Below are 26,498 nucleotides of genomic sequence, written 5' to 3' on the forward strand. Positions count from 1 at the left end.
ATAGTAACTTCTGAAGCAGTTGTAGTCTACCAAAACAGTATGGGCATCTCTTTTTTTTTTTCTTCTTCCTTTGACAGTTGATCATGTCTGCTCTAGTGTCTTGCTGATTCTGAAAAGAGCTGTTTCCGTGCACCAGCCACAGGACTCTTTTGTGGAGCCAGCTCAGTTTACTGAACTGCTGGGAAGCTAATTCATTCAGAAAGAAATTAATAGATGGGTGCTCAACAAAGGGTCTGACAAGTGCCCTTGACTATGAGATATGGCTAGAAGTAAGTGCAGGGAGAAATGGGACTGTTCCTTTCAGGAGTAGCAACCTATCTATTTTATGTATTACAAAACTACTATGGTTGTTGTTTGTAGTTTCATTATTTAGCAAAAAACAGGTTAGATGTAGTTAATGTAATCTGTTCAGACTAGTGTAAAATGTGTTCTCAGTTGATAATTCACAGGAATATTGTAAGAAAATTGGAGATTATTAGCGCTTGGTCAAGTTGTTGCCATTGAGCAGCTTCCTTTTCTAAAGGTGGATGGCAATTTGAGAAAGCATGTAAAAGGCAAGGATCGTGAAAAGGGGAAGTAAACAGAGCTAGTGGAAGTGCTTGAGGTTTAAAAATGGATTTTGTAAAATGCATGTGTTAGGCATTTCGTATTCTGAAGTTTTCAATAATAGCAGTGTAAAACCTTCAACTGCTGGAGAGCATGATGGGTTTAAATAGGGACTTAGTTTTCAGGATTTGGTAGCTTCTGCACAAAAGGCTTAATGACATTTAGAATTGAAGGGTACGTTTTGCAGGTTGTACACTGGGACATGTGCATCGCAGTATAGTAGAACATGGTCTACAATGTTAGAAATCTGGGGTATCTGTGTTCGCAGACTGCTAAAATTTTACCATCTTGATACTTCTATTTAAGTGGTTCTCTGGAGCCACTGATCTGGGAATAGATTATACTCTGAATAAAATGGAGGAAGATTCAGTGCTTTATTCAGGGAACACATAGATGGCTGAATTAATCAGACGTGTCAAACAGTATAAGCTGCATCTTGCTGTAAAAACAAGTGCTGTTTTGGGTATCATACAAAAGCTTAACTATTGCAATTGCCGTATTCGGAAGCAATATCTTTAAGCAAATCAGAACAGTTAATACCATTTAATAATAAAATGTTACTGACATGCAAAAGAAGTTACTTGAAAGATACATTTCACCAGTGTTGTTACTAGATTCTCAAATCTAAAGACAGCAATGCTAAGGAATATGTTTGTATGGATATACATGGAGTGAGATCAAAAGGAGGGGAGAATAAGTTGGTTAGTTTGAAGGAAATATAAATTGCCAAGAAATAAAGTGGTCAAGAATTTTAAGAAAATACTTTTTTTAGACTATTTTAATGATACAGTATAATGATAAATTGACATTGAAGGAAATACAAACTTAAGTAAAGAGTGCCTTCAGGGGAAATGTAGTAGAAATTATTTGGTAACAGGATTGAAAATACTATTTTTGCATTGTTGTTGGGTGTACAGTACAGTATTTTGGTTTGTTATAGTCTATGTTAGTTTTACTGAACAAAGGGTGAGCTTATCTTCAGTCTTGGAGATACTTTGCCTGCTATGTGAGTTAGGGTTGGTTTTCTTTTAAAAATATCATTGTATTTTAATTTCCATTGCTCTAGAGTAACAGTGATATTTGAAGCTGTGTGCTCATGGGGGAGGGAGCACATGAAGCTTCCTCTGTTCTTGGCCTCCTCCCTCCCCAGTATAGGTGTTCTTTTACAGAAACTAAATTAAACTGGTGCTTGATAAAGTAGGGGCTTTTTCATTGTTCCAGGTTGTTAATGCGTTTGTAATTTAAAAATCAGTTGTATTTTGATGCCTATCCTTTGTGAAAAAGGCCTGGCAGCAGTGTGCCAGTGGATCAAAAATGCCACAGTTTCATGTTAGAAAGATGCTAACTTATCTGCCTGTTTGTAAAATTGACCTGTAATTCTTAAACTGGTTTAATGATGAGTCATATATCTTCTGTCCAGGAAATATCTGGTAGAATGTGTTGGTACAAAATAACCAGAAATGTGCCTTGATCTAGTATGTCAGGTTTTCCTGACTGGTGAACTGATGCTACTTTATCCAAGTGTTAAGAGTTGTGGTATTGGTGTGGAAGAGCTCTTTCAGTGTCCCACGGCACAGAAGGCAGATATTTGTGCAGAAAGCTGTAAGATGGTGTGATTTAAGGTTCACGCTGCAGGTTTTGACTGTTCTGTAAATTAGCTAGCTCTTCCTGTGCTGAGACTGTTCTTCCGGTGACTAAATTTTGGAATAAGACAATTATTTATTCTGAAAATGTTATGGTAGATTGGGTTGTTCTTTCCCCTGAGTGTTTTTCCTTGTGGACTGTGTGTGATGACAGTATAGGTGAATATACCCATCAGTGTACCCTATCTGTATGGCTTTATGGGTTACAGAATGAAATTCCTGTTACTATAGTTGAAATTTCTATGAACTGAACACTAAAGTTCTCTTATTTGAAAGACTAACTAAAGGCAGAAAAGTATTGCTAATTTTGCTTAATAGAAGCTAAATTGTGTGGTAGGTAAATACTGTCCATAATGGGCGAGTATTAATTTTCTTATTCGAATTTGTTGGCAGTTAACTTCCTGAAGGAAATCTTTATCCGTGCCATTTTCATTTGTCTCCTTCTGCTCCCTCATTCCTTCCCCCACATATTTAGATTTATGAATAGCATCTGTTTTTGAACACTGTTAAACTCCTCTGTCTTTCGGAATTCTCTGCAAGACATAGTAGTGCTGCCCTATTTAATTGCATTAAAAAAATAAATCTTTCTAGCATTGATGTTTGCTAATTCTTCTTGTGAGGTAAATGGTCTTCAGGGTAGTGAGTAGAACAGAGGAGTTGTCAATAATGGAGCTGTAGGCTAATGGGTCCACATTAACAACTATCACTGACAAGGCCTAGCAAACTCTATCAGGGCCTTCTTAAAAAAAAAACTTGCTATGCTGAAGAAAGCCCAGGGACAAACTGTTTTTTAGGGACCAGTTTGTACCTATGGAAGTAGACTTGATCACTTAGTACCAGTTAGAGCGAAAGGCTGGGAAGGGAGAAATCAAATGTTTTCCCTTGTTTTTCTGTCACTCACTTATTTGTTAGAGGTGCATTGTTACAACTTTTTTTTTTTTTTAATACATTGTTGAGCTTCTATAAATTTCTTTGCTTGTAGAGATGTGGAGACCTGAAGTCATCTTAGTCATAAATGGAAGCTCATAAAGCAGTTCTTGGACTAAAATTTCATTTTGCTTTTATATGCATTGATGGAGAAAGTAAAACCCAAACATTTTTTTTCACACTCTCAGGAAAGGTTTCCACATTAGACCAGTCAGCTTTAACTGAAATGATTAATTACTTTGAAACAAGAAGTACAGTATTGCACTCTTGAGTAAGTGTTTGAGAGAAACTTTCTGTTAACATAATTCTCCTGTTATTTTTTTCCTTAAAGTATGCTGCTAATTTCACTTGGACATGTAATAATATGTGCTACAGAAACTGCGCTGTGAAAACCCAGTCTTAGAAAAGGGATGGTTGTATTCAACAGGTGAATTGGTGAGTTCTTGAGGGAAGTAGGGTTTGCTGGTGTTAAGTTAGATGAGTGCTGCAGCTCCTGCACAAGAGCTAGCAAAGGAATTTAAAAGAATGTGTCAGTGATATTGCTATTTGTTTTATGTAGTTTTAGCGAGGGAAGCTTAAAACTAAGATGTGCATACTGATTGAGTTGTTCTTCAGGGTAGCCAGAACTTTGGTAGGTTGGCTGTAGTGGGTGGTCATGCAGTTCTTGCTTTGGCCAATCATATGTAGCTATTTGCATGTCTGTGTACAATATACCTACCTTAAAGGTCTACTTTAAAACTCGTATCCCTCTAAGAAATCCTCTAATTTCTTGTCAATAACATTTGTTCTGACATTTCTCTGGAAAATACACTAGTGTCCAATTGTGGGGAAGAATTGTATGTATTTGGGTTCTTAATGTTATTTTTTCACAAGACTGAAGCACGTGAGATTGAAGTAAGTAGGCTCTAGAAAAATGTTTTGGATTCCACAGTATTCTTAGCAATTTGGTGGCTTAAATTTAAAATCATTTTTCTTGTCTTAGACCACTGGTTGACACCATGGCTTTTTCAAGGAACAGTACAAAGCTTGCCTTGTCTGAAGGGTAACTGTTAGGTTAATAGCTGGTTTTAAGGAGTAAATTTAGTGTAGTTAAAAGGCTGTCTTTTTTTTAATAAATAAGGGTTACAAATATTTGTGATGGGCAGCATTTTTTTAATGTATACACATTCTGCACATAGATTTCACTGAGCATTATTTTACTTTTAGCATTAGAACCACGACAGGTTTTTTTTCTACCCATTGATAAATTAGCTGAGGAGCTACTGCCTCGATCTGTACTCTGACTGTCTGTACTCCATGTGCTTGTAGGATTTTTAGCTCATTAGAGAAGAATTGCAGAAGCCTTCCAGGACTTCCAAGCAATTTTAACAGGTTAAAGTGAGATTGAAAAATAATGGAAAAATGTGTAACTGACAATTCTCTTCAGATCAGTAATGGGTCATAGAGGATGTAGGGAACCTAGAATACAGGGGGGATAGTTTGATGTTAGAGGTGCAAGTGTGAGTGCTGTCTGTATATGCAAGAAGGTTTTAGGACTAGATACCTTCTGTTGCAATGCATTGTCCTTTTATTTTTTTTTTTTTTTTTTCCTTGCTCCCCGCATATGGAAGTACAGGCAGTGCTGGAGCAGACAGCAGAAATTTTGTCTGCTATAAAATGGCTGGGGAAAGACCAGGAAGATGAATACTGCTTGTTCCAGCTCTGCAGTTCTCTTTGGGCTTTGGGTTGTGGATGTTCATTATTCTTTCTGGTTTCAAGCTGTTTTGTAAGAAAACAGGTAACCTGTATCCAGTGTCAACAACTTTCTCATGTCTAAAAGTTTGTGAAAGGTTTGTTTTACATGACTGGGAATGAATAGATTAAATATAAAATTGTCAATCTTTCTTAAAATACTGCTCTTCCTGAGTGATTTTATGTCTGTGTTAAAAATACTAGTATATCCTGTGAAAGAGGGGAGGTTTGCTAATTGCGGATACCAAATGTTTTTAATAGTAAGTTCTCTTCACTCATGACAACATGCGCATGCATCCCTTCTTTCATGTGATGGAGGGGACTGGAATACTGCAGTATTGCTGATCTGATTTTTATTGGCTTTTAACTGCTAAGGTTAATGCAGATCTGGCAGTGTGGGGTGACTGTTACCTGCCTTTGCATAGCTAGATGTGTTATTGATGCTGCTTTAATCAACCATAAGCAATTTCTAGAGAGCATCTTGAAGACATATTGTTTCCTTGGGGATTTATTGCATTTGCAGCATCACACCTCTGATCCTGCTGCTTACAGAATATGATTATCAGCCATTAGTACTGAATATTTAAACATGGTCACTACATAGTGTTTTCCTTCTTATTTGCGATTTCTATCCTAATCATTATTAAGGATCTCTCTAGTGTGCTTAGTGTTGACTCCTTCCATCACTGTTTTTTCTCCCCTGTACTCATCATTCCAGTATAAATTCTGTCTAGTTGTTAGTCTTATTGACAGAAATGTTGATTTTTTACAGAATCATTTTTTCTGCAAAATGTTTTTGTTTTTCTATGGAGGGTGAAAGTTCCTTTTTTCTAGTGATCAGTCAGTCTCTCTGCTCTATATTGTCTTGTGTGCTCCAGAAAACTGGAAAATCACATCCAGAATTTTTGGGGTTTGTCATCATGTTGCCTAGATGAGAACTGTTAACAAGTAGCATGTCATGTTGCACATTAGAGGCTGTGGGACATACAAGAACATCAAATGGAATCTGAACTCTGGTGGTTTAAATGCATTTTTTGAATTTGTTGGGGTTTGTTTTTTTTTTTCCTGTTACTTCCACTATAAACCCATACTGTCATTCTGCTGCTGTGCTGGAAATGGATATGTTTAAACTGTTGCTACTTATATAAGATGAAAATGTGATTTATAAATGACAATAGGATTTATTTACTATGTTGTTTTAATGTAAATTTTGGGAATGATAAGTATCAAGACTTAAATCTGTTCTTTTAGTCTCAGAGTGGGAAATCATTGTAGTGCATGAACCCTGATGTGTTAATTGGTGAGAGATTTAGTTAACATAGCCAGGCACTCTTTATCTTCTCTCCCTTGACAAATACTAGCTTCCATTTTGAGTGAGAATAATGTTCTGGTAAAGGGGAGCCATTTAATGGCATGATTTTATGCTAGTGCTTGAGGGTTATATATATTGTAATCCATTTCTTGAGCTGGAAATTGCTGCTTGTGTTGCTCCAAAGAATCACCTCATATGTAAAGTGAATTACTTGACGAGTACATTGCTTTCTCCAGGGTTATTGAAGGAAGTGAAAATATTTTGGTATCTCCATCTGGAAAGAATGCTGGACAGTTGTCTCTTTCTCTGCAGGATGATCTTTAGCCTTCTGTTTAAACTTAAGGAAGTTAATTCTTCAGGAAGTCAGATGAAGATCTGTCAATGTCATTAAAGTGCTCAGTTGATACCGTACAGTTTTTCACCTGTCAGTCAGAAGAACTTTTATTTTTTCCTTACTTTTTTCTAGAGGGTTCAAGGGGGCTAACTGATTGCAGTTCTAAAATGTGTATACTCAGTTGAGCTGCAGTACAGGATTAAATATAGAAATACTGTAATGTGAAGAATGATTAAACCTTTGTTGCTGTAGAATGTAACTTGCAGTCTGTAATCATATGCTTAATAACATCATTATATGGTCTGATAGAGAATGGCATACAGTTATTTTGCTTGAGAAGATCATTATTTGTATATGCTACAGAAAAACCTGATGACATTCTGTTAGGCTTAAACTGGTAGGGTGTCCTTTATGGGTTGGCTTCTGTTGCAGTCAGCATAAAATGCCAGAATTATTCCTTTAACTGTGTCCTAGGCGTTGAGTGTTTTATGCATTTATGTGTGAGAAAGTTGTGTGAACAACAGTTGTGATAGAGTACTTCCTATTTCTCTGTGTCACTACTACAAGGATGAAAAGGTTTCTTTGGAACTTGTCAGTGGTAGTATGTTTGTACTGTGTGTAAATCCAGTGCTGAGACTTGATATCTAACTTCTAACACTATGCTTTCTTATTTTTGTATCTTAATGGAGTTAATGGATCCATTACACATGGATCTTAATTGGAGTTAATTCCCTGGGAGACCTGAGCAGAGCTCTGCAAATTGAGTGATATCTCAAGTTCGTTATAAAGCTTTTCTAATTTCTCAGGTGGTGTTTATGTTTTGTCATCTAATTTTGCTGTTTAAGCAGCTCTGATTTTGCCATCCTTGTGCTTTAGTCCTCCAAATGCTCTAGCTATATTCTTGGTCCTTGTCTCGCTGTGTAAGTCAGGTTCACAAGTAGCTAATTACTGCTTGTTCTGTGGTCCATCATCAGTCTTCTCTGACCTTTTTAAAGGTTCTGTGGTGCTGTTTGGCTCTTTTTATGCTGGTCTGCTATTCTTGCCTTTGCTCCTTCCCTGCAGCTAAGACTTGTAGAAGAGGAATTTTACTAGTTTGTGGCCTAGCGAGCGTGTCTTGCTAAAACCAGATGTAAAAAAAAAAAATGCTTACGTACCTTTTGGGGTTATTTTCTTCTGCCTTATTTTCTTAGTGGGCTATGTGTTATACAAGATTCTGCGGTTCTAGAGTCATTTTGACACTTAGCATATAAAGTCTTAAGTTAATTCACATAGTAATAAAATTTATGTCCTGTAATTAATTTTTTTGGCAGGCATCTGTTTCACAGTAATGAATTGGTAGCAGTTCCTAAAATGTCTGTTGACTGTCTAGAGAATTGTAGGAAAGCTGGCATTTAAAAATGTTTCTCGTAACTGCAAGAAGTGGGCAGTTTTATATTAACCCATCTTTTCTCAGAAAAACTTTCCAAACTTCCAACTCAAATTACATATATATACTTAAACATAACAAAAAGGTGGATTATTTTTCTCTTAACATCTGAATGTAAAGGATAATTACTTTCCCTTAATTTCAAAACCACCCTAAAATTAAAAATAATATGCTAAGTGTAGAGATAGTAGGCATGTTTCTTAAAACACACAAAAAGCCTAACCAAAAATGAACAGACAGCCCACTTGACGCTGTGTTATCTGTTATCACTATTGTCTCTTTAACTCTTAGCAGCAGTTGAAAACCCTGCCTCTGATGGCAGGTTCATTTTAGGTTGCTTGCAAGACTAAATTTGTAGCATTTAATGATCTGGGATTTTCATACCCTAGGGCAAGATTATAGTAAGTGGAGGTCAAGCTGAACAACCGCCAGACCTGATTTACACTCAGATAAAAATGTTCTTGTCTAACAATTAAATTGAATGCTATTACTTCTTTCCCTAACTTTTGCTAAAATTTGGTTTATATTGTTTCAAGACTAAGGCAGTGGGATGCCAAGAAAGCATCCTCTGAATGTAGTATTAGTCTCACCTTTTGAGTTAATGAAATTGTGCAGGATGAGGTATACATATTAATGTCCCCTGGCATGCTTGTTGTGGAGGAGATAGGAGACTTGATCCAAATAGAATGTTTTCTTAGTACATGAGCTCTTCTTAATATGATGTCCACAAGAAAGCAGCAGTCAGTGTTGCTGGAGCAGGGGAAGAAGAAAAATCTTGAAAAGTTAACTCCTTTGATTATTTATATTTGAGTTATCCAAGATGGATCTGATAATTGTGTTTCAGTAGGTTTATTATTGTCACTTCTTCACATCAGTTGATTTATTGCTAACCTGTGTTTTGTCACCTATGTAATAGACCATGACCAAAATAGAGAGGTTTTTCACATAAGTTAGGAAGGGATTAAACCTCACTCTGAAGCATTTAAAACTGATTACATTTAACTGTATATGGGCAAACAAAAGTAAAGGAAAGATGGTAAATACATTTCAGTCAAAGCATTGTATTATTGTAACTAAACATGTAGCAACTTTGTCAGGTGATGTTCACTTCTGGTGGCATGGCAGGTTTGGGATTTACTTCAAATTTTAGAAAATTTGGGGTGCAAACATGTTTGAGACAAGATACTGTGCTTGTGATCCTGATTAGTGGTACAGCATGAGAATTCTGTGCTGCGTATTGATTTTAAGAGCAGTTGTAAACATTAAGTGGCTTTTTGTCTAAGCAGAGCACAAAGTTTTCATTAGTAATGTAAAGAAATTAATATCAAGTAGTTTATTGTTGATCGAGTGTTCTTATGAAATCAGTGCGTAGCACATTAAAATGATGTCTTGAAAAAATTCTCTACTTGATAATACTTAACTATACTGGGTTACTTTTTGTATATAGGTATTGTAAATGTGCATGAATCCTAATCCAGATACTTACATTTTACTCTCTTTCCCATAATGAATACCCAAGCCTGTGATAACAAACTGTATGTAATTGATTTCTTCTTTTAAGTAGGCCTTGGGTTTCAGGAGCTGTGAACTTGCTCCGAGTAGTAAATGATTTTGCATAATCTTACTGAGTGAATAACTTTTTAATTGCCATTAGATGTTAAAATCCTGAGTGATGGTCACAAACTATTGGTAAAAATAATTTATGAGAACAAAATCTGTTAGCTGTAAGAGCAGAGTCTGCAAGTTCAACACAGGAGTAATAAATAATTCTGTAATTGATGGCTGCCTAATGCAGTCAGAGAAGCACTGCTCTTGAGCAAGTAGCTAGGACAACTCAGTAACTTAATATGGGGACTTCAACTAGATTTAATCTTGGATTTCAGAAATCTAAATACATGGTTTAGAAAAGTATATTGACTTACGTTAGTGTTGCATTGTTGTACAACATAAAATGGAGTAGAAATGTCAAAGCAATCTGGAAGAGGTGTTGTCTGTTTTAAATAATCCCTCTTCTGTGCGAGTGTTTAGAATAGTTGGAATTATTTACTGGGAGAATTCAGGAAAACTAAAGTGGGACTGAAAAAGCCCCGTGCGTTTCACAGTATGTTGTGTTGTCAAGTGCTGAGTTACCAGTTTCTGATTTGAGTGTGGGGAAATGGGGGATGTGTATGTGACACAAAACAGAGGAAAAGAAACCTGTACTAAGGGTAGGACTGCAGTTAATTATGAAACGACAATTGTTGGAGAAGATGTCATGATAGATACCGGATGTGCAGTCGAGCAATTCTTGTTCTGATAATTAGAGGTAATTTCAAACTGATAAGTCAAATATGAACATCAGCTAAAAACCACAAGAAGATGATACAGTTCAGGCAATAAACTAAAAGCTGAAACTATAGTGACTGACAGAATTTTTTTTTCCATGCAGCTGTTGGACAAGTATAGGTTTTGATAGTTGTCCTCCGGTGACTTCTACCATGCTCGCACCCCTGTAACAAAAGTCAGCAAAATGGGATTTGTCAGCTCTTGACAAATGCAGTTCAGGATATTAGCTTTAATTGTCAGTGAAGGTGAGCTGTCATTAATAGATCAGACTGTAATCCAGAGCATATGAAATGTGAAAACTTGTTCTTTTTAATTTTTAATTTTACCCCCCACCACAACGGAATGATAATACTTGATCTAGTTAGGTTCCCCCTTGGGTAGCAGCCTGTTCAGAGTCCTGGGGAAGCGTTGTTCAGCAGTAAATTTATCTGCCACACAAAATCACAGGTATTAAGCTCCTGTAAGAATTAAATATAGTTGCTGTTAAATACAGCCAATGCTATAATGAAATACACATACTTACCAACTAACTTTTAGCAGAGAAAAATGGGTTTTGGTATGCCTTGTTGTTCTGGTTTAAGGCCTGTTAATGGAGCAAGTGAACTACAATGACTGAAAGGAGGCTCTTTTTGTGTATGAGGTATGGTGAAAAACAATAGCTTGAATTTGTCACTTATGTCCAAGATTGCATTTTTGTTTCAGTTGTAAGGAAGAAAAGAAAACAGCCCCAGCATTCAGCATGTGAGACTTGTTTTGTCTGCTGGGGATGGGGAGTATTAGTAAGGGATTGGTATCTCAGAGTCCTGGAAATGTGCTGTGAGTTTCATGTGATTCCAAGAGTATGGGGTGATGCTCTGAATTCAGCTAACCAGCGCTATAGGGTGCACCCCGCTCCAGAATGCCTCTCTTGGAGTGGGGGAAGGGGAGGAATCGCAGCACATGTAGCTTGTTTAAGAGACATCTGGCACTACTGCTCTTTTTTTTTTTTCCTTTTTTTTTTCTTTTTTTCCCCTTAGAAAGAAAATACAGGAAAAAGAATGTCAGTAACTACCTTATCTCAAGAGCTTCTGCTGTGCTGCTGAGCTATTGTGATAGTTCTAATTTTTAAAAGTAATCTGTGTACTGAATGTTGCTTAAGTAAAATACTACAAATGATGGTATGTGCATAATGTGACCACTAAATTTTCAACAAAATACAAATTCAGCTGTAGGCTAGAACTGCCTTCTGAAGGAGTGAGTACCAGCTTTGTTGGCATGATGAATTTACTGAAGAACAAACATACAAGGGCATAGCTTTTTGATTTTTTTTTTTTCTTAACTAAATGAAGAAACCTGATGGTCGATCTAACAAACATTCTGTATTTGTATGTATTTGTAGATCTGTGTGGAATGGATGATCCTGTATCCCTGCAGTGCCTAATGCGCAGTGTTTGAGACATAAAGGAAGATGATTTCAGAAGGACAAACCGCACTAACCTTTCCTCAGAATATTTTATATTCGTTAAGAGTTTCTCAGTATTTGTCAGCTTACTTAGTAAAATGCATTTGTTCTCTAAAAAAAACTGGGTTTGATACTTTTTTCTTAATGTTAGCTTTCATAAACCAGGCATGGTATTATGTTCTAGCTCTCACAGTTGGTATAATTTGTTACCTGCCACAAGTAAGAAATTACAGAGTTGAAAGAACTTACTGGTTTGAATAATGCCAATATTATTGCGGTGTTCTTAGGACATATACCAAGGGGGCAGGCTGGTTTCTTCTGGATGTTTAATGGGTACCAATAGTTAACTCTAGGTTTCCATATGTGAGGCTTTAGCACCAGTCATCTCTCCCACAAAATTCTTTTAAGAGGGCTCAGTTTTAGGATGAATAGAGAGAAAGTGATTTTTAGATTTTGAGATCACATGTATTTTTATTAATCTGGTAATGAATTCATTAATGGATTATTAGCATTCTGCATTGTGGATATATTCAGTTCTCCAAATTGTGTGGGGGAAAGCCATGTGCATCACAACTATTGTTTGATGTAAAATTAGTATTCAGTGCTGCAAGTCTCCGAACAAACCAGTTGGGATTTTAGCCCAAATGTTATGAGGGATAACAAGAACAAAATGTTGGGTATTAAAAATCTTGAAGTTATGACTGAGGTTGTATGGAGCACAGATGTTCTGAGGCTGTCAGAATTGCAGAGATAAGTTTTTAATGAAAGATTACAAGGTTTTAATCTTTATTTCCTCTGTTTTAGAGAAGCCAATTTTTGCATGTATGAGTAATTACTTGAATTTTTATTTTGTAAGGATGATTATTTATATTGGTTGTTGCAAGAGCCATAATCCACTTATGGAAGGCTTAGGTTTTAGTTGCCCTTCTGGTTGGCTTGGATGTGGCACAATATTCCCTTTTTTGTAAATACTCTTTTTTCTTTCTTATGGCAGAGATTTTCATTTGAGCCAGGGAAGGATGGATGATTGCTCTTGATTGTGTACATAAGTACCAAGGTGATGGTAGTTTTTGGTGCTTTACCATAAATAAAGCTTTATACTGCTGTTGTGAGGCTAATAGTGACAGTAGTCATGCAACTGAGAGGGTGACCGGAGGGCACACTGTGCTGGGTGCAGAGCTGTGGTGTTCTGCAGGGAGCCCATGGGGAATCCAGTAAGTGATGCTTTTCCTGTAGTGCAGGCCTGTTAAAAGCTGGACTGGTGCAGCGGAGGAAAGCAGGATGGAACGAGGCATGAAACACTCTTACCCTTCTTCCCCCCCCTTTTCTTTTTTCTTAATTATTATTTTAAAGATCCAGTTAAGACTGATACAGTTTGACTTGTGCTTATATTCTGTTTGTTTCTGTGCTGGACTTTATTTACTGTCTGGAAGCAGTACAACCATTTTTATGTGGTGTGAAGCTTCACCTAATACTCTGGTGGATCTGAGCTGACAAAACACAGAACTGAACTGGTTCTCCGTATCTTAGGATGCTTGGGATCCCAGTGCAGGCGAGCCCAGTGAGCTCTTCAAAGGACTATCCAAAGCGCGCTATGACTTGGGCTCATACAGGCTGACTTTGGGAAATGTGCTTGAAAGATTCTACTCTCCACTTTTCAGTAGTCTTGTTTTATGGGGTTTTCCCTTTTTTCAGCCATTTAGTATTGACTGTATCTTACAGTAGCAGATGATGCTATTGCAGTATTTACTGTGTAGTTCCCCCTCCAGAATTTATAATCAGATGCAGTTGTTCTTCGAAATGCCTGAGCAAAGTTTTGGGCACAAAGCTCTAGAGGCCTGGAATTTTCAAATGGGAAAATCTGTATGGTAGCAAGGGAAGCTCCTATAAAGCGAGGCAGCTTGCAGGCTCACATTGATCAGTGGAAGAACACTAGGTTGAACTTGCTAGATGGATACCTTGTCAGTTGGAAAACCCTGCCTCTGCCACGTGTACTGAAGTCATTAATCGCTGTTGCCTGCACATTGGAATGTGCTAACTCTGTTCTGGGCTTCTACCTAGAACCTTATAGCTGGTTACCTGCTTGCTGTGGGCAGTGCGTGGGCATCTTCATCCCTAGCTTTTACAAGAGCCAGGATTTGGAAGGAGATGTGCAAAGGCCTCTGTTGTTGAAAAATCAGTGTGTGAAGGGGCATATTGATCTATTCTTAATTTAGTTTGGGAACTTACAGTGTTTAGGCAGCTGGGAGGTGCATTTGCCTTCTACCATAAATGATCTAGTAGTACTCTTCTGGCTTGTTTAAGTAGGCATCTTGGTTGTCATCCGACTTGGCTTTTGTTCTTCCTAAGAGCCTCATTTTCCACGCAGTCAGACTGCAACATCTGGAAGCCATCTCTGTTTTTGGCAGGGAAAGATGTGACGGACACAATGAGGTGTAACTACTACTTTTGTTATCTTACCTTTGCCTTTTTTAACAGACATCCAAGACCAAACCATTTTAAAGATGCATGGGAATTTTGAGTGCTTTTTAGCAAAGCTCAGGAATACTGCTGGGCTGAACATTACAGAGTAATACAGGTATTATCCCCTTTAATAAGGGGAATAGTTTCATTTATTGTAGAGTTGATTAACGTTTCAGTGTTTTTAAGGCTTGTATCAAGTGTTTTAAACACAGATTTTACTGGACAGTGTAAATTACTAAATACCAATATAAAAACCTTATTTGATTCAAACCATAACAGTATATTTTTATTTCAGAATAGTATTTAACTTCCTGCATTAAAGATATTAATGGTACTTTAATGAGTAATTCTATGACTGTGCAACACCATAGGAAGCTCTTTTCCTTCTGTAGTAGTTGTTTTCACATATTTATTTCAAAAAAACAGCAGAAGTACGAAAAATACTTTTAATGAGAGGGGGACTGTTTGATGGTGGATTTTGGCAGAGTTATTGGGGTGGTACAGGGGTCCTTGGATGTTATTTATGTTTCAAGTCTCTAAACTTGGGGTAAAGTCTCAACCTTCACTTGTGGTTTTAGCCTGGCTTTTTTCATATGCCTTTTAAAAATTTTTTTTTTTCTTCTTTCCCAAAATAAAGCCTGTTTAAGCTTTTGCTTTGACAGCATTAAACTGCAAAACCAAATTTTGCTTTCTGCTCACTGATGCGTGCATTCCCTCTGGGGACTTATGTTTTCCATGTGCTTGGCTATTTCCTGGCTGGTCCTGGCAGGCACCATCAGCTGTTAGCTGGGCTTCTGTATATGTGTAGTCTGCTGTATAATGAAAGTGTAGGAAATGCGTGTGGAAAAGGAGTAAGGAGAATGCTTTGCAGAGACAGCTAAGGGTGGGCACATGCCTGGTAGATTTACAGGCAGAACATGGTGTGTCTCAGTGATGTTTGGGTGACAGGTAAAGCAGGCACTTACTGCAGGGCTGCTGTCCCCTCAGCTGGCAGCACAGCGCATGTGGGGAGCCACTTGGATATATCTGGTCCTGCTCCTGGTGCACTGGTATGGGCAAAGCTTACCATCCGCTTTGCTGTTGAGGGGTAGAGTTCAGAGTTCATCTAGTGACTTGTGTGGCTGCAGGAGGAGCTGATTCAGTTGGCTGATCCAGTGGAGAGCTAATCATGGTGGGAGGTTTTGTTTGCTTTCTGCAGGTTCATTAGAGTGCTAGAAGGGAGCAGGAACTTTCCTGTGTGTTTGGGGAATGGGAAGGAAGATGATTGCTTTCAGCAGCAGACCATTGCATGAAAAGCATGTTCTGAGATGGCTCACAAACTCTTTAATTGGGAGACTTGTATGAACTAAACAGCAAATATTATAAAAAAGAATAAAGAACAGGCCAGGGGCTAAAGTAGGAGTGTGGTAGCATAGTATCAACCATAACATTGCTTTTTCATTTCTTGAAGGATGAAGAGAAAGAGGTGTGTGAACAGAAGTGGTGCAGAGGGGGTGTAGGAGATGGAAGTTGAGAAGAAAATAAATTGTGGAGAATGACTGAAAGCAATAAGACCTGTATAAATTAGGTCATTTCAGTTCTTTGTTGAAGTGTTAACTGTTCAGTGACTTTGGCACCCTGGACTGTTACTGTGTGTACAGACCATGTCTCTGTAGCAGGAAGGAATGTAGGTTGATGACATCTAGTCCAGGTGGTCTTGTAAAGGAATTAAAAATCTCATTTGTTAAGCAAATAGCGCAAAAATAACCACGTCTTAAAGGTATTAATTGCATTATTGTTCAGTTTAGTCTTGATTATGCTATCATAATGATCAAAACTGCTGGTATGGTTGCAACTAAATCATGTTAAAGTACAGTTGTTACAATACAGAGTGCTACTTGAAGTATATTTTCTGTGTTTTACTGAAATTATAAAATTGCTTTAAAGTAGTTGTTGGCAGCTGCAATATTGTGTTGTATAATGTTGGTAGAAATAACATGTAGAAATAATACACTCTTCCAGGCCTGCAGGGAGTGTCATGCAGTTGTTAGAATACCGGTTAAAAATCCCCCTATGAAGATAAATGCAAAAGTAATCTGAAGCAGCATACATACATGGGAGAATACCTCCAACCAATCAAATCTTATTTTACAAAACAGAAGTTCAGTCATATTCTAGTCTCTCAGAAAAGGAGTGAGGGTCATAATGTAGTTGATAACAGCTTTCTCTACCAAGATAGTTAAGGGAAAATACTGGACATACTTCTGGTTATTTAAATTTTCTCTGACTAGCATATTAACTGTTGCTGCTGCAAATTGGTTCTGAAGCATCAACATCTCTCTCCTTCATGGATAGATAAATAATTTGGGGATGAGCTTCAGCCACACACTTCATTCAGCTTTACAATTTAGAAGTTCCAATTTTCTGACTTTAAAAAGTGAGAGCCTTGGTTTTACAGGTGGTTAACTGAATTACAGGGAGAAAAATCAATACATATCTCAACAGCCACCCTGCATTTCCAAAACCTTTGTCCTGGCCACATAGCGATCTTTAAGCTCTGCATTTTACCTTTCTGGAAGAAGGGTGACCACTATACTGATCGCCCTTCTAAACCTTTCACATAATAGAGGCCAAGCAGCAACAACAGAAGTGCATATGTGAGGAAGCCCAACCCAGCCTGAAACCCACCTACCTGAAATGCGTTGCTATGAGCTTGTTAAGGAATATTCTAGTTACTGCATTTACACAAGTGTGTGAAACACAAACTTCCAGGACAGATCCTATGATTCTTTGTGTGTGTATTTTTGTATATATACGCATATATTCTTTTTAGGAAAGGCTGTTTGCTGAATTAATGTTTGTTTAGACTATTTGGGCATGCAATAGAAATGGAGGGGACGGGTAGCACTCAGCAGCTGCTGATGGCATGTTACTGTGTGAATTGTGCTGATGATTGTCAACTTTTGCCAAATCTCAACATTTGGCCGGTATATTTGACTAATCACAACCATACTTAAATTAACTATCAATGTATTAAGGAAAAATAACCTTTTAAAATTTAAATCTTTTTCCATGAAGACACATTTGGATTCTTTATAGTGTTTCATGCTTAGCTCTTGGTTCTATCAGTCAAATTATTTTAAATGGAGACTCCTCTTATATTTGGCAACATAGTGTGTGATTAGCATTCCTAGACTACTACTGTTGTCCTGCTGGTCTTCTAGTTCATTAACATTTTGTTAGCAAGATTTTAAATAGCTGGGTACAATAAAGGGATACATTAATTCTGCTATTTAAATGTATTTTTAAATTCTTCTGCTTGCTTTTGAAAGATAAATAGCAGAGGCTAGTGGTACTACAGCAGCTGTATGCACTTCCATCTTTGGAAGAGTCGTTGAATTGAACATGTTTATGCATTTATTTCAGAAAAGAGGCAGGAATCTTCTGGTTTCTTTATGTACTCGAAATATAAATCTGAAGGAAATGTGCTACAATATTACTGCAGTTTTAGCAATCTGTTATAAAGTTTATTGCACAGAAATAACTAGGTCAACCTCTGGATGACCTGTCTTTTGGAGTTTCTTTGGTTAGCTTTAGGCTAGAGCTCCACCTTGTGATCTTTCAGCAGGATACATTTTATAGTTAATAATTTAATTATGATTTCACAAAGTTGTGTGACTTCAGGAAGTTTTCAGGCTTGAGGGATTTCAGTATCTGCTTGGGAAAATGGAAGTTGGAATTCTGTGAACATGCAAAATACTGAAGAGCTGCTCTTCAGTTTAGAGTTAACTTATTATTTGAGTGCATTTAATAGATAAAAGTAGACTTTTCCCTGTTTGGAATGGCATCTTCAGGAATGTAATTTTCCTGTTTTCGGACTGCACTGTGATGAATCTGGTATATCTTACAAGTTCTGACTGGATGCTTGTATGGACCGTTCTCCTTTTTCGTTGACTACCCAAACTGGGTGCCTTGAATGAGTCATCAGTATGTGCATGAAGAAACCCCATCTGCCAGTAGTCTTGAATTTTCAGAAGGCACTTACTGAAATCAAGGATAATGGGGGATGAAAAATGCCAGTGGTTTCCCTTACCAGAACAAGAGAACATCAAATAAAATTGGCAAGTGATAAATTCAAAGCAAAGAACATGCCTCTTGGTATATGCAATTTGGCTGTGGGAGTTTTTTGCGTGGAATGCACAGTGTTGCTGCTGAATATTGAATTCAGAAAGTGATTGGAAATACTTATGGAAAAAATACTGATAAGGGATTAGAAAATGTAGGTACAGCCTCTCTGGCTGAAAAAATCCCTGAGGTATTACTGGATGCTGGGAGGGTATTCAGGGAAAACATAGCTAATGTTCTTCCTTGGGCAGATTCTGTTGGCTTCTGCAGGGGCAAATGCCCGGCTAACGCTGATGGTTGAGAATCAAAGGTCCATGTCATCTGGATGTATGTAAATCTTTAAAAATGATCCTTTACTGTGGCAAATACAAGGAGTGTTTTGGTCATTGCTGGGGTTTGAGCTAGACACTCGAGATCCTTTACAGTCTTACCTCGTCTATTCTTGCAGGGCGTTCATCTGTGATTTCCATAACACGCATTCATGAGAGACAGGCTTCTTCTTCAAGAAGAACAGTTTTTGAAATGGAAATCTTTCTGGATACTGAAGCGTTAAGCTACTAAGAACTTGATATTTCTTTCCCATTTTTGGAGGTGGTTCTGACCCAACAATGCAGTGTTTTCTTTCATGGTTTGTTCTTTGCGCTAAGATGAACTGTTCTTTCAAGAAGTTCAAGTTGGTATAAACTGCAGCGAGCTAGTTTTGTCAGGTGATTTGACTTCTTTGTTGTAGGGGAATATATACTTTAATAATTTACCCATTCTTTTTTATCATTTTTCGTTAAAAAGGTTTTGTGAGATTTTTTTTCAAAATTCAGGACAGCAGCTTGCATTTTGTAAAGGGAGTGAAAAATGGATAATCCAAGTGGTTAACTTGCTTTGTTCCTCAGAACTTTCAAATTATATGGAATAGGCAATTTTAGTATTGTAAATAGGTAGTATTAATGAGCCATAACACAAAATTTGCATGGAAACGTCCTGATTGTCACTTCAGTAGATGTCTTGCTTCTCAACTGAAGAATGTAAACTAGAAAAAGTCAAATAACATGTTGTTGGTCAGGTTGAACTTGAAACTGAGCAGTGTGGGTTTTGAAGTTTGCATCTTTGCGCTGAGACTGAATCGTAAGCATGGCCCCAAAAGGATCTTTGTGTCCGGATCTCTTTTGCTTGTTCAGTTTCTGTTCGTTCCCCACTCCCTGAAGTACACCTGATCAGGTACTAGCCTGATGACCAAAGCACTGAAGTGTGCTGTTTTTCCAAGTTCAACTTGCTGAAGAGAATCTGAACAAATACTAAGAATAAATACACATACATAGTAAAGATATAATTCAAAGTGCATCGTGTTTTGCTGTATCCCCTACTGAGCATACAGATTTAGACAGCCTGGATGGTATAATAGCTCCCTGCCACCAGAGAAAGGAGTTTTACTCTTCCCACCTGTGCTTGTGGCTGTGCAGTCTTGTGTTTCCCATGTCTTAGCTCTAGATACCTGCTGTTTAACCAGTTTAACTTGAGAATCCAGGGGGGGAAATTCTCAAGGTATAATTTGCCCATTTTGTTGGGAAATTCAGTTGGGTGATACAGAATGGGCTGAGCCTATGAAGCTGAATGGCTGGGGAGGGGATGTTACCCTGCCCTTGAATAACTGTTTGCAGAAGAGTGTGTAAATGGGGCAGGAGAGCATGAAACACTGGTCCTGTGCTGTGTGGTTTTGGAGAAGGGAGCAGTTGGGTGACAAAGGTTGATGCCATTCTGCAGCAGCAGTTTATGAAGCATTTTATGTTCTACTGTGGTCTGGATGGAATATGCTTTAGTAGTTGCAGACTAAACTGAGATTCACCAGCCTATCTGGAACCTCCTCTTGTTTTGCCACTATTTCCTTCCACTCCTCTGCCTTTATATAATTGTGTGAAATGTGAGGAAAGAGAACATAGTAAGTTCAGGGTTTATGGTTTCTCTCAGCTCTCTGAATTCTGGAAGCTACAGTGGCCCCTAGCATTCAGAAGAAGCACTTGCAGGAAAAAAAGAAGTACGGCCTCTATCTACATGCTCCATTGAAATGCAGTCTCTGAAGCAGAGCTACCAGACATTAAGCAACATGTGCTTAGCATGCCAAAATTAAATCTGTCCCTCAAATACCTAGTCACTCCAGCAAGCTGTACTTTGCTGGAGTGACTATGTAGCAGCAGACTTTGAAGGTTTTTCTCTTTGCTATTGCATCTTTAATGCACGTGAATATGAAGCCGTACAAAAGTTAGCCTGGGGCAGATGATTGACGTAGAGAACTTTTCCCTGCATGGTTAAATCTCACATTTGAAGTATCCTCTGATTTCCTGCCCTCCCCACCCTCCTTTAAACATAGGAAAATTAGCTAAAAATTCAGGTGGCAATTTAAAATTAAGTTGGAAAGCAAGTATTTCACAATCTTAGTTCTCTTGAGGAAACACTGTGCTGTTTCTGATGGTTTTCTTTATAGCATGCAGATAGTATTATCTTCCTTGATATCCTTAGAGTCTTGTCAAATGCTTTAAATAGTAGAACTGTTGTAAGCCTGGTTTATCAACTCTGGAAGATGGGGAGTTGTGAAACAGCTAATTGTAAGAACTTGTTATAAGAGCTTATCTTTATGGGAAATGTCATGGAAGTTTACACATTGGAGATACAAAGTTGGTGTATATATAATGTCCTTAAATGTAAACATACTGTGTTTAAATTTAACATGAAATCTGGTTTTGCTTTGATTAGTCAGAAATACCCTAGTGTTAGTAAATCTGGGTGCTGCAATGCATGGTGTTACAGTTCAAAAGTGCAAACGTAAATCTAGTGTAGATTTAGAAATAAAAGCTATTACTTGCAAGGTGTTAATGAAAACCATTCCACTTTCCTCATCCTAATCAGATTTCATCCTGCCCAATGTTTCTGCATTTTATTTGATGCTTTTAACATTTGTGGAAGTACTTTGTAGTAAGAACATGGGAGGAATCGAACATATAAAATCTTGAACTAGGGAAAAGGTTGGTCAAAAACTGGGTGGTGTGATCTGACTTTTTCATGTTCCCAACTTTTTTGCTTCTTCATTTGTGGGGAAAAAATGTTCATGGTATTTATTTTTTCGTTTTATTGCAGAAGTTGTCCACTGCAAAGGAGGAAAGAAAAGTAAGCTTGTGCTTCAGACGGGTTTTTGAATATCTTTCTAATACAGTGGTGTTGCAGAAGATGATAAAGAAATGATAGCAGCTCCAGAAATACCAACTGATTTTACTCTCCTTCAGTAAGTGTTTTAATTCATAGTTTCATTTTTAAGCGTACTTGCTCCTTAATGTTATGGTTGGTATCCTCCTGGAAACGAGGAAACAAAATGAGAGCTAGGGTTCTAGATTTTTTTTTTTCCTGTTGAGATGCTGACAAAGCAGTGTTTAAATTCTTTCTTGATTATTCAGCAGTAATTAAGTATTTTAGAAGTGCTTAATTATTTTAAATATAATGTCAAACTTTGCTGGTAGGAAGCCATGGTGACAGACTTGGTTTTGTGTGATGGACTTCTTAGGATTTTGTCTTTCAGAATATAATGTTTGAATAAAAGCCATCTTTGATTAAGAATAAGAAAAAAATTTCCTTTGTTAAAGTCTTATTAGAGAGGAAGTAGTTGCAGTATTTGCCCTTAATAACTGGGGTGGGTCACCTAATATTTAAAATACCTAATGCCAAATGCTTTAGTTAAAACCAGGGTCTTAGCTTCCATAAGCCATCGGTTTCTTGATGGTTTTACCATCATTTTATTAGCTCTCCTTTCTTCCTACAATTTTTAAAAAACATACATTGGAATTTCCAAGCTTTAAATTGATGTATAAGTTATATTTTGGAAGAGAGGTAAAATGATTAGTTTAAGCAGACCAAAAGAATCCATTTCCTCAGCTTCTAATTGTCAAGAAATTGGTGTGAATGTGTTTCAACAGACCGTTGAAAATTACTGGATTGGTATAAAATCTAAAAAGATAGATTTGGTTTTGTGTGGGTTTTTATCTTTTTAAAACTGAAAGATGGTTTAATATAAAGTACTGTTTTTATAGCTGTTTATAATTTTTGTTAACTCTATTGGTAGAGTTCATTGCTTAGTATTCTTTCCTGTGAAAAGAGCACCTAGGAGGTTTTGAAGAAGAAATGTTTCTCAGCTTCTCCCAAACCCCTGATTGGAGACTTTTTCAGTCTGTATCAGAGTATAGTCAGCAAACCCAGAAATGGGAAAATACATGTTAAAAGGCAGAAAGCCCCTTTTAGACGATTGAATAGTGAGAGACCTTAAGTTTCTGGATTATTTTAGAATGTTATAAATTCATAGGACTAGGTTTCCTGTGCTTCCTGGTCATCTTTATGGTTGCGTTGTTAATTGAATCAGGAAGTGTGAAATCAGGATCAAAAATGAGTGACAACAGCCAGAATTCACCATACTGCATGTATGCCATTAAAAAGGCATAGTAGCATCATTGTGGTCTGCTGGAAATGTAGGAATAGAGAATGCTTAGTTTACTCTCTATTTATAATTCAGGTTGGCAATAAAGGATTTGTGTATTGATAGAAGAAAGTTTGTATAGTGTTTAACAACTTTCTAGCTTATAAGCCCAAACAGAACTACTGGTCATCTTTTTGATGGAGAAACCTCATATAAGCATTTTTTCCTGTACCTTTCAGCTTAAGTGCATACTTCTTACTTACCTGCTTAGTTTCTAATAGCATACAGAGATCTATTGATACACTTTGATTGTGAGGGAAGGTGGTGGTTTCTTTTCTGCTGTTGTTTTTTTCCTCCCTCTTTTCTGTTTGTGTTGTTTAAATAATTGTGGCAGATGCTTACAAGTGCCCTTTGCTTGCTTTTTTTTTTTGCTATGGTGTGATGTTTGTCACATGCCAAAAGCAAAGTTCCCAACCTCTTGCTGTTTCCTACCCACCTTTGCATCTTTTAACCTTACTGTATGGCTTTCTTCACTGCCAGATTGCTTGGAGAAGGCAGGGTGAATGTTGAGGGTATGCTCTGATCTGTTCCTTGAACAGTAGGTTTAAACAGAAGGAAAAAGGCAGCTTCACTGTTGAGAGTTGACTGACTGGACTTGAGAGCATAATACGACCTTATGTAGTAATTTAAGAATGGTTCTGATGAAATGTGTAAATGGGTTGTCTTTTTATCATTGCAGGGAGTCTGAAACACACTTCTCTTCTGATACAGACTTTGAGGATATTGAAGGAAAAAACCAAAAGCAAGGCAAAGGAAAAGTATGTTCAGTTTATAGGGATACTGAAACACTTCTACTGTTAAAAATTGAAGAGTTGAGCGCTTGCTTTGAAGATGAATGGGCTAGGAATATTTCCTGAAAGCGCAAGCGTTCTGTGAAGAGAATTCATATTTGTATTTGCATTTTAATTCTTTATCTTGAGTATTTGCATGAGATTTCCTTAGTGCTATGGAGGCATAAGGGTGGTGGGGGAGAAGAGGTGAGCTTTGATTTGATTAGTATCTCTGCATGTGTTCCATTCTGTACTGAAATTTGTTGCTAATGCAGTCTCTTTTGGTTGGTGCCATTACTTCTGGCTCTCTTGTACTCTGAAAAGTGAACAGAAACCAATAGTTGAATTCACATTCAAAAAACTGTATTTTTTTTTTCAAATACATCACAGGTTGTAATTCTAGAGTTTGTAAGGGAATTGCTATAGCTGTTTTAAATAAAATCTGTGTAATCTGTGTAATTGTTTTATAGTTTAAACACAAGAAAAATCTTTGTGTCATACACTGTCACTGTCATTTTTAGTTGCTAGAAGATTTTATATGAGGGCAGGAGGAAATGGAACCTGTAGAAATCTCACAGGTCTTTTTGTGAGTTAGGTTCAGTTGTTATTCTCAATTTTGGATTTTAAATCTGGTTCTTCAAATCAAAAGGCCCTGTTTATAGTTGTCATGGATAATAAATTGTTGGGTTTTTTTTGTTTTGTTTTATTTACTACATTGTACTCAACTAAAACTTACTCTGTGTGTGTGATTGCAGACCTGTAAGAAAGGGAAAAAAGGACCAGCAGAGAAGGGGAAAAGTGGGAACGGAGGAGGGAAACCTGGTGGTCCAAATCGGATGAATGGACATCACCAACAGAATGGTGTGGAAAACATGATGCTGTTTGAAGTAGTTAAAATGGGCAAGAGTGCTATGCAGGTAAGACTCTGATTTGGATAAATATACAATTTAAGGCTATTTTACTGCACATACGCTTTAACAAAATAATGCCTAAAGTAAATTCTTCTATTAAATTTGTAGGTTTTAGTTGAAGTGCTTTTGCTTTGTTAAGGTTTGAATTTCAGTGAACTGATTTTTCGTTTCTGAATGTCAGGGATGAATAAACACATATGTAACGAAGAAGTTCAAACTGTGATTGAAAGTGTGTTTTTGGTGTATCAAGAGAAGAAAGGTTATTTCAGGTGACATGACCTTGAAAGTCGTTTTTGTGCATCTGTAACTAATACAAATGTTGTTTATTCCTATAGTTGTCATAGAACTCAACAAGAAATCTGTAGTTTCTGGGTGTTCCCAGAGCTTAAATTATCCAACCCCCCCAAAAATTAACTTCTCTTACCCAAAGTAAAATCACTAGCTGCAACTTACAGGCTACTCTTTAAAATTCCCCTAAGTTGACTTGGTTAGCGTGGCTTATGTCTATTGCAACACTGTAATTGGGTGGAATTTGTCCGGAAATCATAACCTGTTAGAAGCCTCTGCATTAGGTGCTCTCTCCACTGCATTTACAGAGAGGACTGAGGTCTGTTACAAAATTGAGCACTAAAATTCTGATTTTTCAGTTAAATCAGTAAAGCCTTTGCTTGACTGTGAGAATCCTTCAGTGGAGAGAGGGTTAAAGCGTAAGCCTGTCAGCCATGAAGCCTTCCTGCTGACTCACTCATGTGACTCCTCAGCAGCCTCCAAGAAAAGACTATCTTTGGGATTGAAAATGTAGAGTTTACAGCTCCTGTGTTACGCGTTCAGGAAGCTGTGTCTGCGTGCAGTCGTCTGAACAGTTGCAGGCTCCTGCATTAGAGCTGGGTACTTTGAAGCCCGAATTCTTTGGCAGAAGTTCAGTTCTGACTTTTCAAAAAGAACAGGCTACTTTGATGTATTTGCACAGAGAAATTCTGATATTTCCATCATTTGTTTTGTTCTGCTGTATTTCAAAGCAGGTGGGAAAAAGGTGCTTTTCTAAGTGTTCCTTGTGTGCATTGCGTTTTCAGCCAGTTTCCAGCAACTGTGTCTTCAGGACATTGTAACTTTTTAAAATGATACACAGGCAAAATCTTTTGCTTTCTGAAAACAGAACCTTTGCCAGCCCTGATGACTCTATTGAATTGGGGAATTGATACCTGGGTGATAGAGTGAATCTTAGTATTCTTTTTTGTCAAAATTAAGAAAAATTCTCAAAGCATTTCTGAAGTCAAGTCCATTCAGCTTTCAGCGTGAAAAGTTTTCTCTGTGGCCCTCAGCATTGCTTGCCTAAAAAGATTTTGATAATAATACTTATTTTCTGTTCTGTACCTTCTTGTGAATAAGTGTCTGTTCTCTGGCAAAACCAGATGGTTCAGCCATGGAGACAAAATGTTTTGAGAAACTACTGTTTTGCTGGAGGTTCTTCAAAATAAATAAATTCTTAAAACAAGGCTGCCTGGGATATCTAACATTATCCTGTTCTGCATAGCGACCTTTATAAGCCTAATTTAAGATACTTCCTAGATTATTTTCCCTCCTCCCCACAGACCAGTCAAATCAGTACTAGTTTGTCGGTTCTGTTCCTACTGGGAACACCATGATAATTCCACTTCAAGTTTTTCATTCTTTCTGGGTTGCTGACGAAAGTTGTGCATCACGCTAGAAACAGCCTTAACTTTAGGGAAGAGGGATTTAGCTGTATCTGTGTTCAGAAGTTTTTCTTCATGGCAGTTACTTTTACTTGTCCTCACAGCATTGATGCATGTGAGAGTAAGCAGTAAGAAGAGTACAGACAGGAAGCATTAGAGATGGTGTGTACTCCTGTTGTCTTAAGGAAGTTCTGAACTATTCCCTCATCTCTATTTAGAATTACTAGATTTTAAGGCCAGGGTGTCAACATACTAAAAACCTTGAACTGAGGGCTTGATACCAGAGTGAGTCTTTAGTGGTTGT

The 26,498-nt window shown here is 37.4% G+C and overlaps 1 protein-coding gene across 7 annotated transcripts in view; it reads left to right on the forward strand.

The window, feature by feature from the left end:
* STAG2 (STAG2 cohesin complex component) overlaps positions 1 to 26,498 on the forward strand; it is a 77,574-nt gene that overhangs the window by 15,662 nt on the left and 35,414 nt on the right. For 6 of the 7 annotated variants that reach the window (XM_061446089.1, XM_061446092.1, XM_061446093.1 and 3 more), the window contains exons 2-4: positions 21,436 to 21,580; positions 23,499 to 23,577; positions 24,345 to 24,506. In XM_061446089.1, the coding sequence (XP_061302073.1) occupies positions 21,537 to 21,580; positions 23,499 to 23,577; positions 24,345 to 24,506 (285 nt within the window). In that variant the 5' untranslated portion in view covers positions 21,436 to 21,536. Of the gene's footprint in view, positions 1 to 21,435; positions 21,581 to 23,498; positions 23,578 to 24,344; positions 24,507 to 26,498 lie in introns of those variants that run through there. The other variant, XM_061446094.1, reaches the window with a different exon arrangement.

The sequence above is a fragment of the Pezoporus flaviventris genome, unplaced genomic scaffold (assembly GCF_033815535.1).
Source record: "Pezoporus flaviventris isolate CSIRO_AGI_PZ_B2104156 unplaced genomic scaffold, CSIRO_AGI_Pfla_v1 ptg000005l, whole genome shotgun sequence".
NCBI classification, from domain to species: domain Eukaryota; kingdom Metazoa; phylum Chordata; class Aves; order Psittaciformes; family Psittacidae; genus Pezoporus; species Pezoporus flaviventris.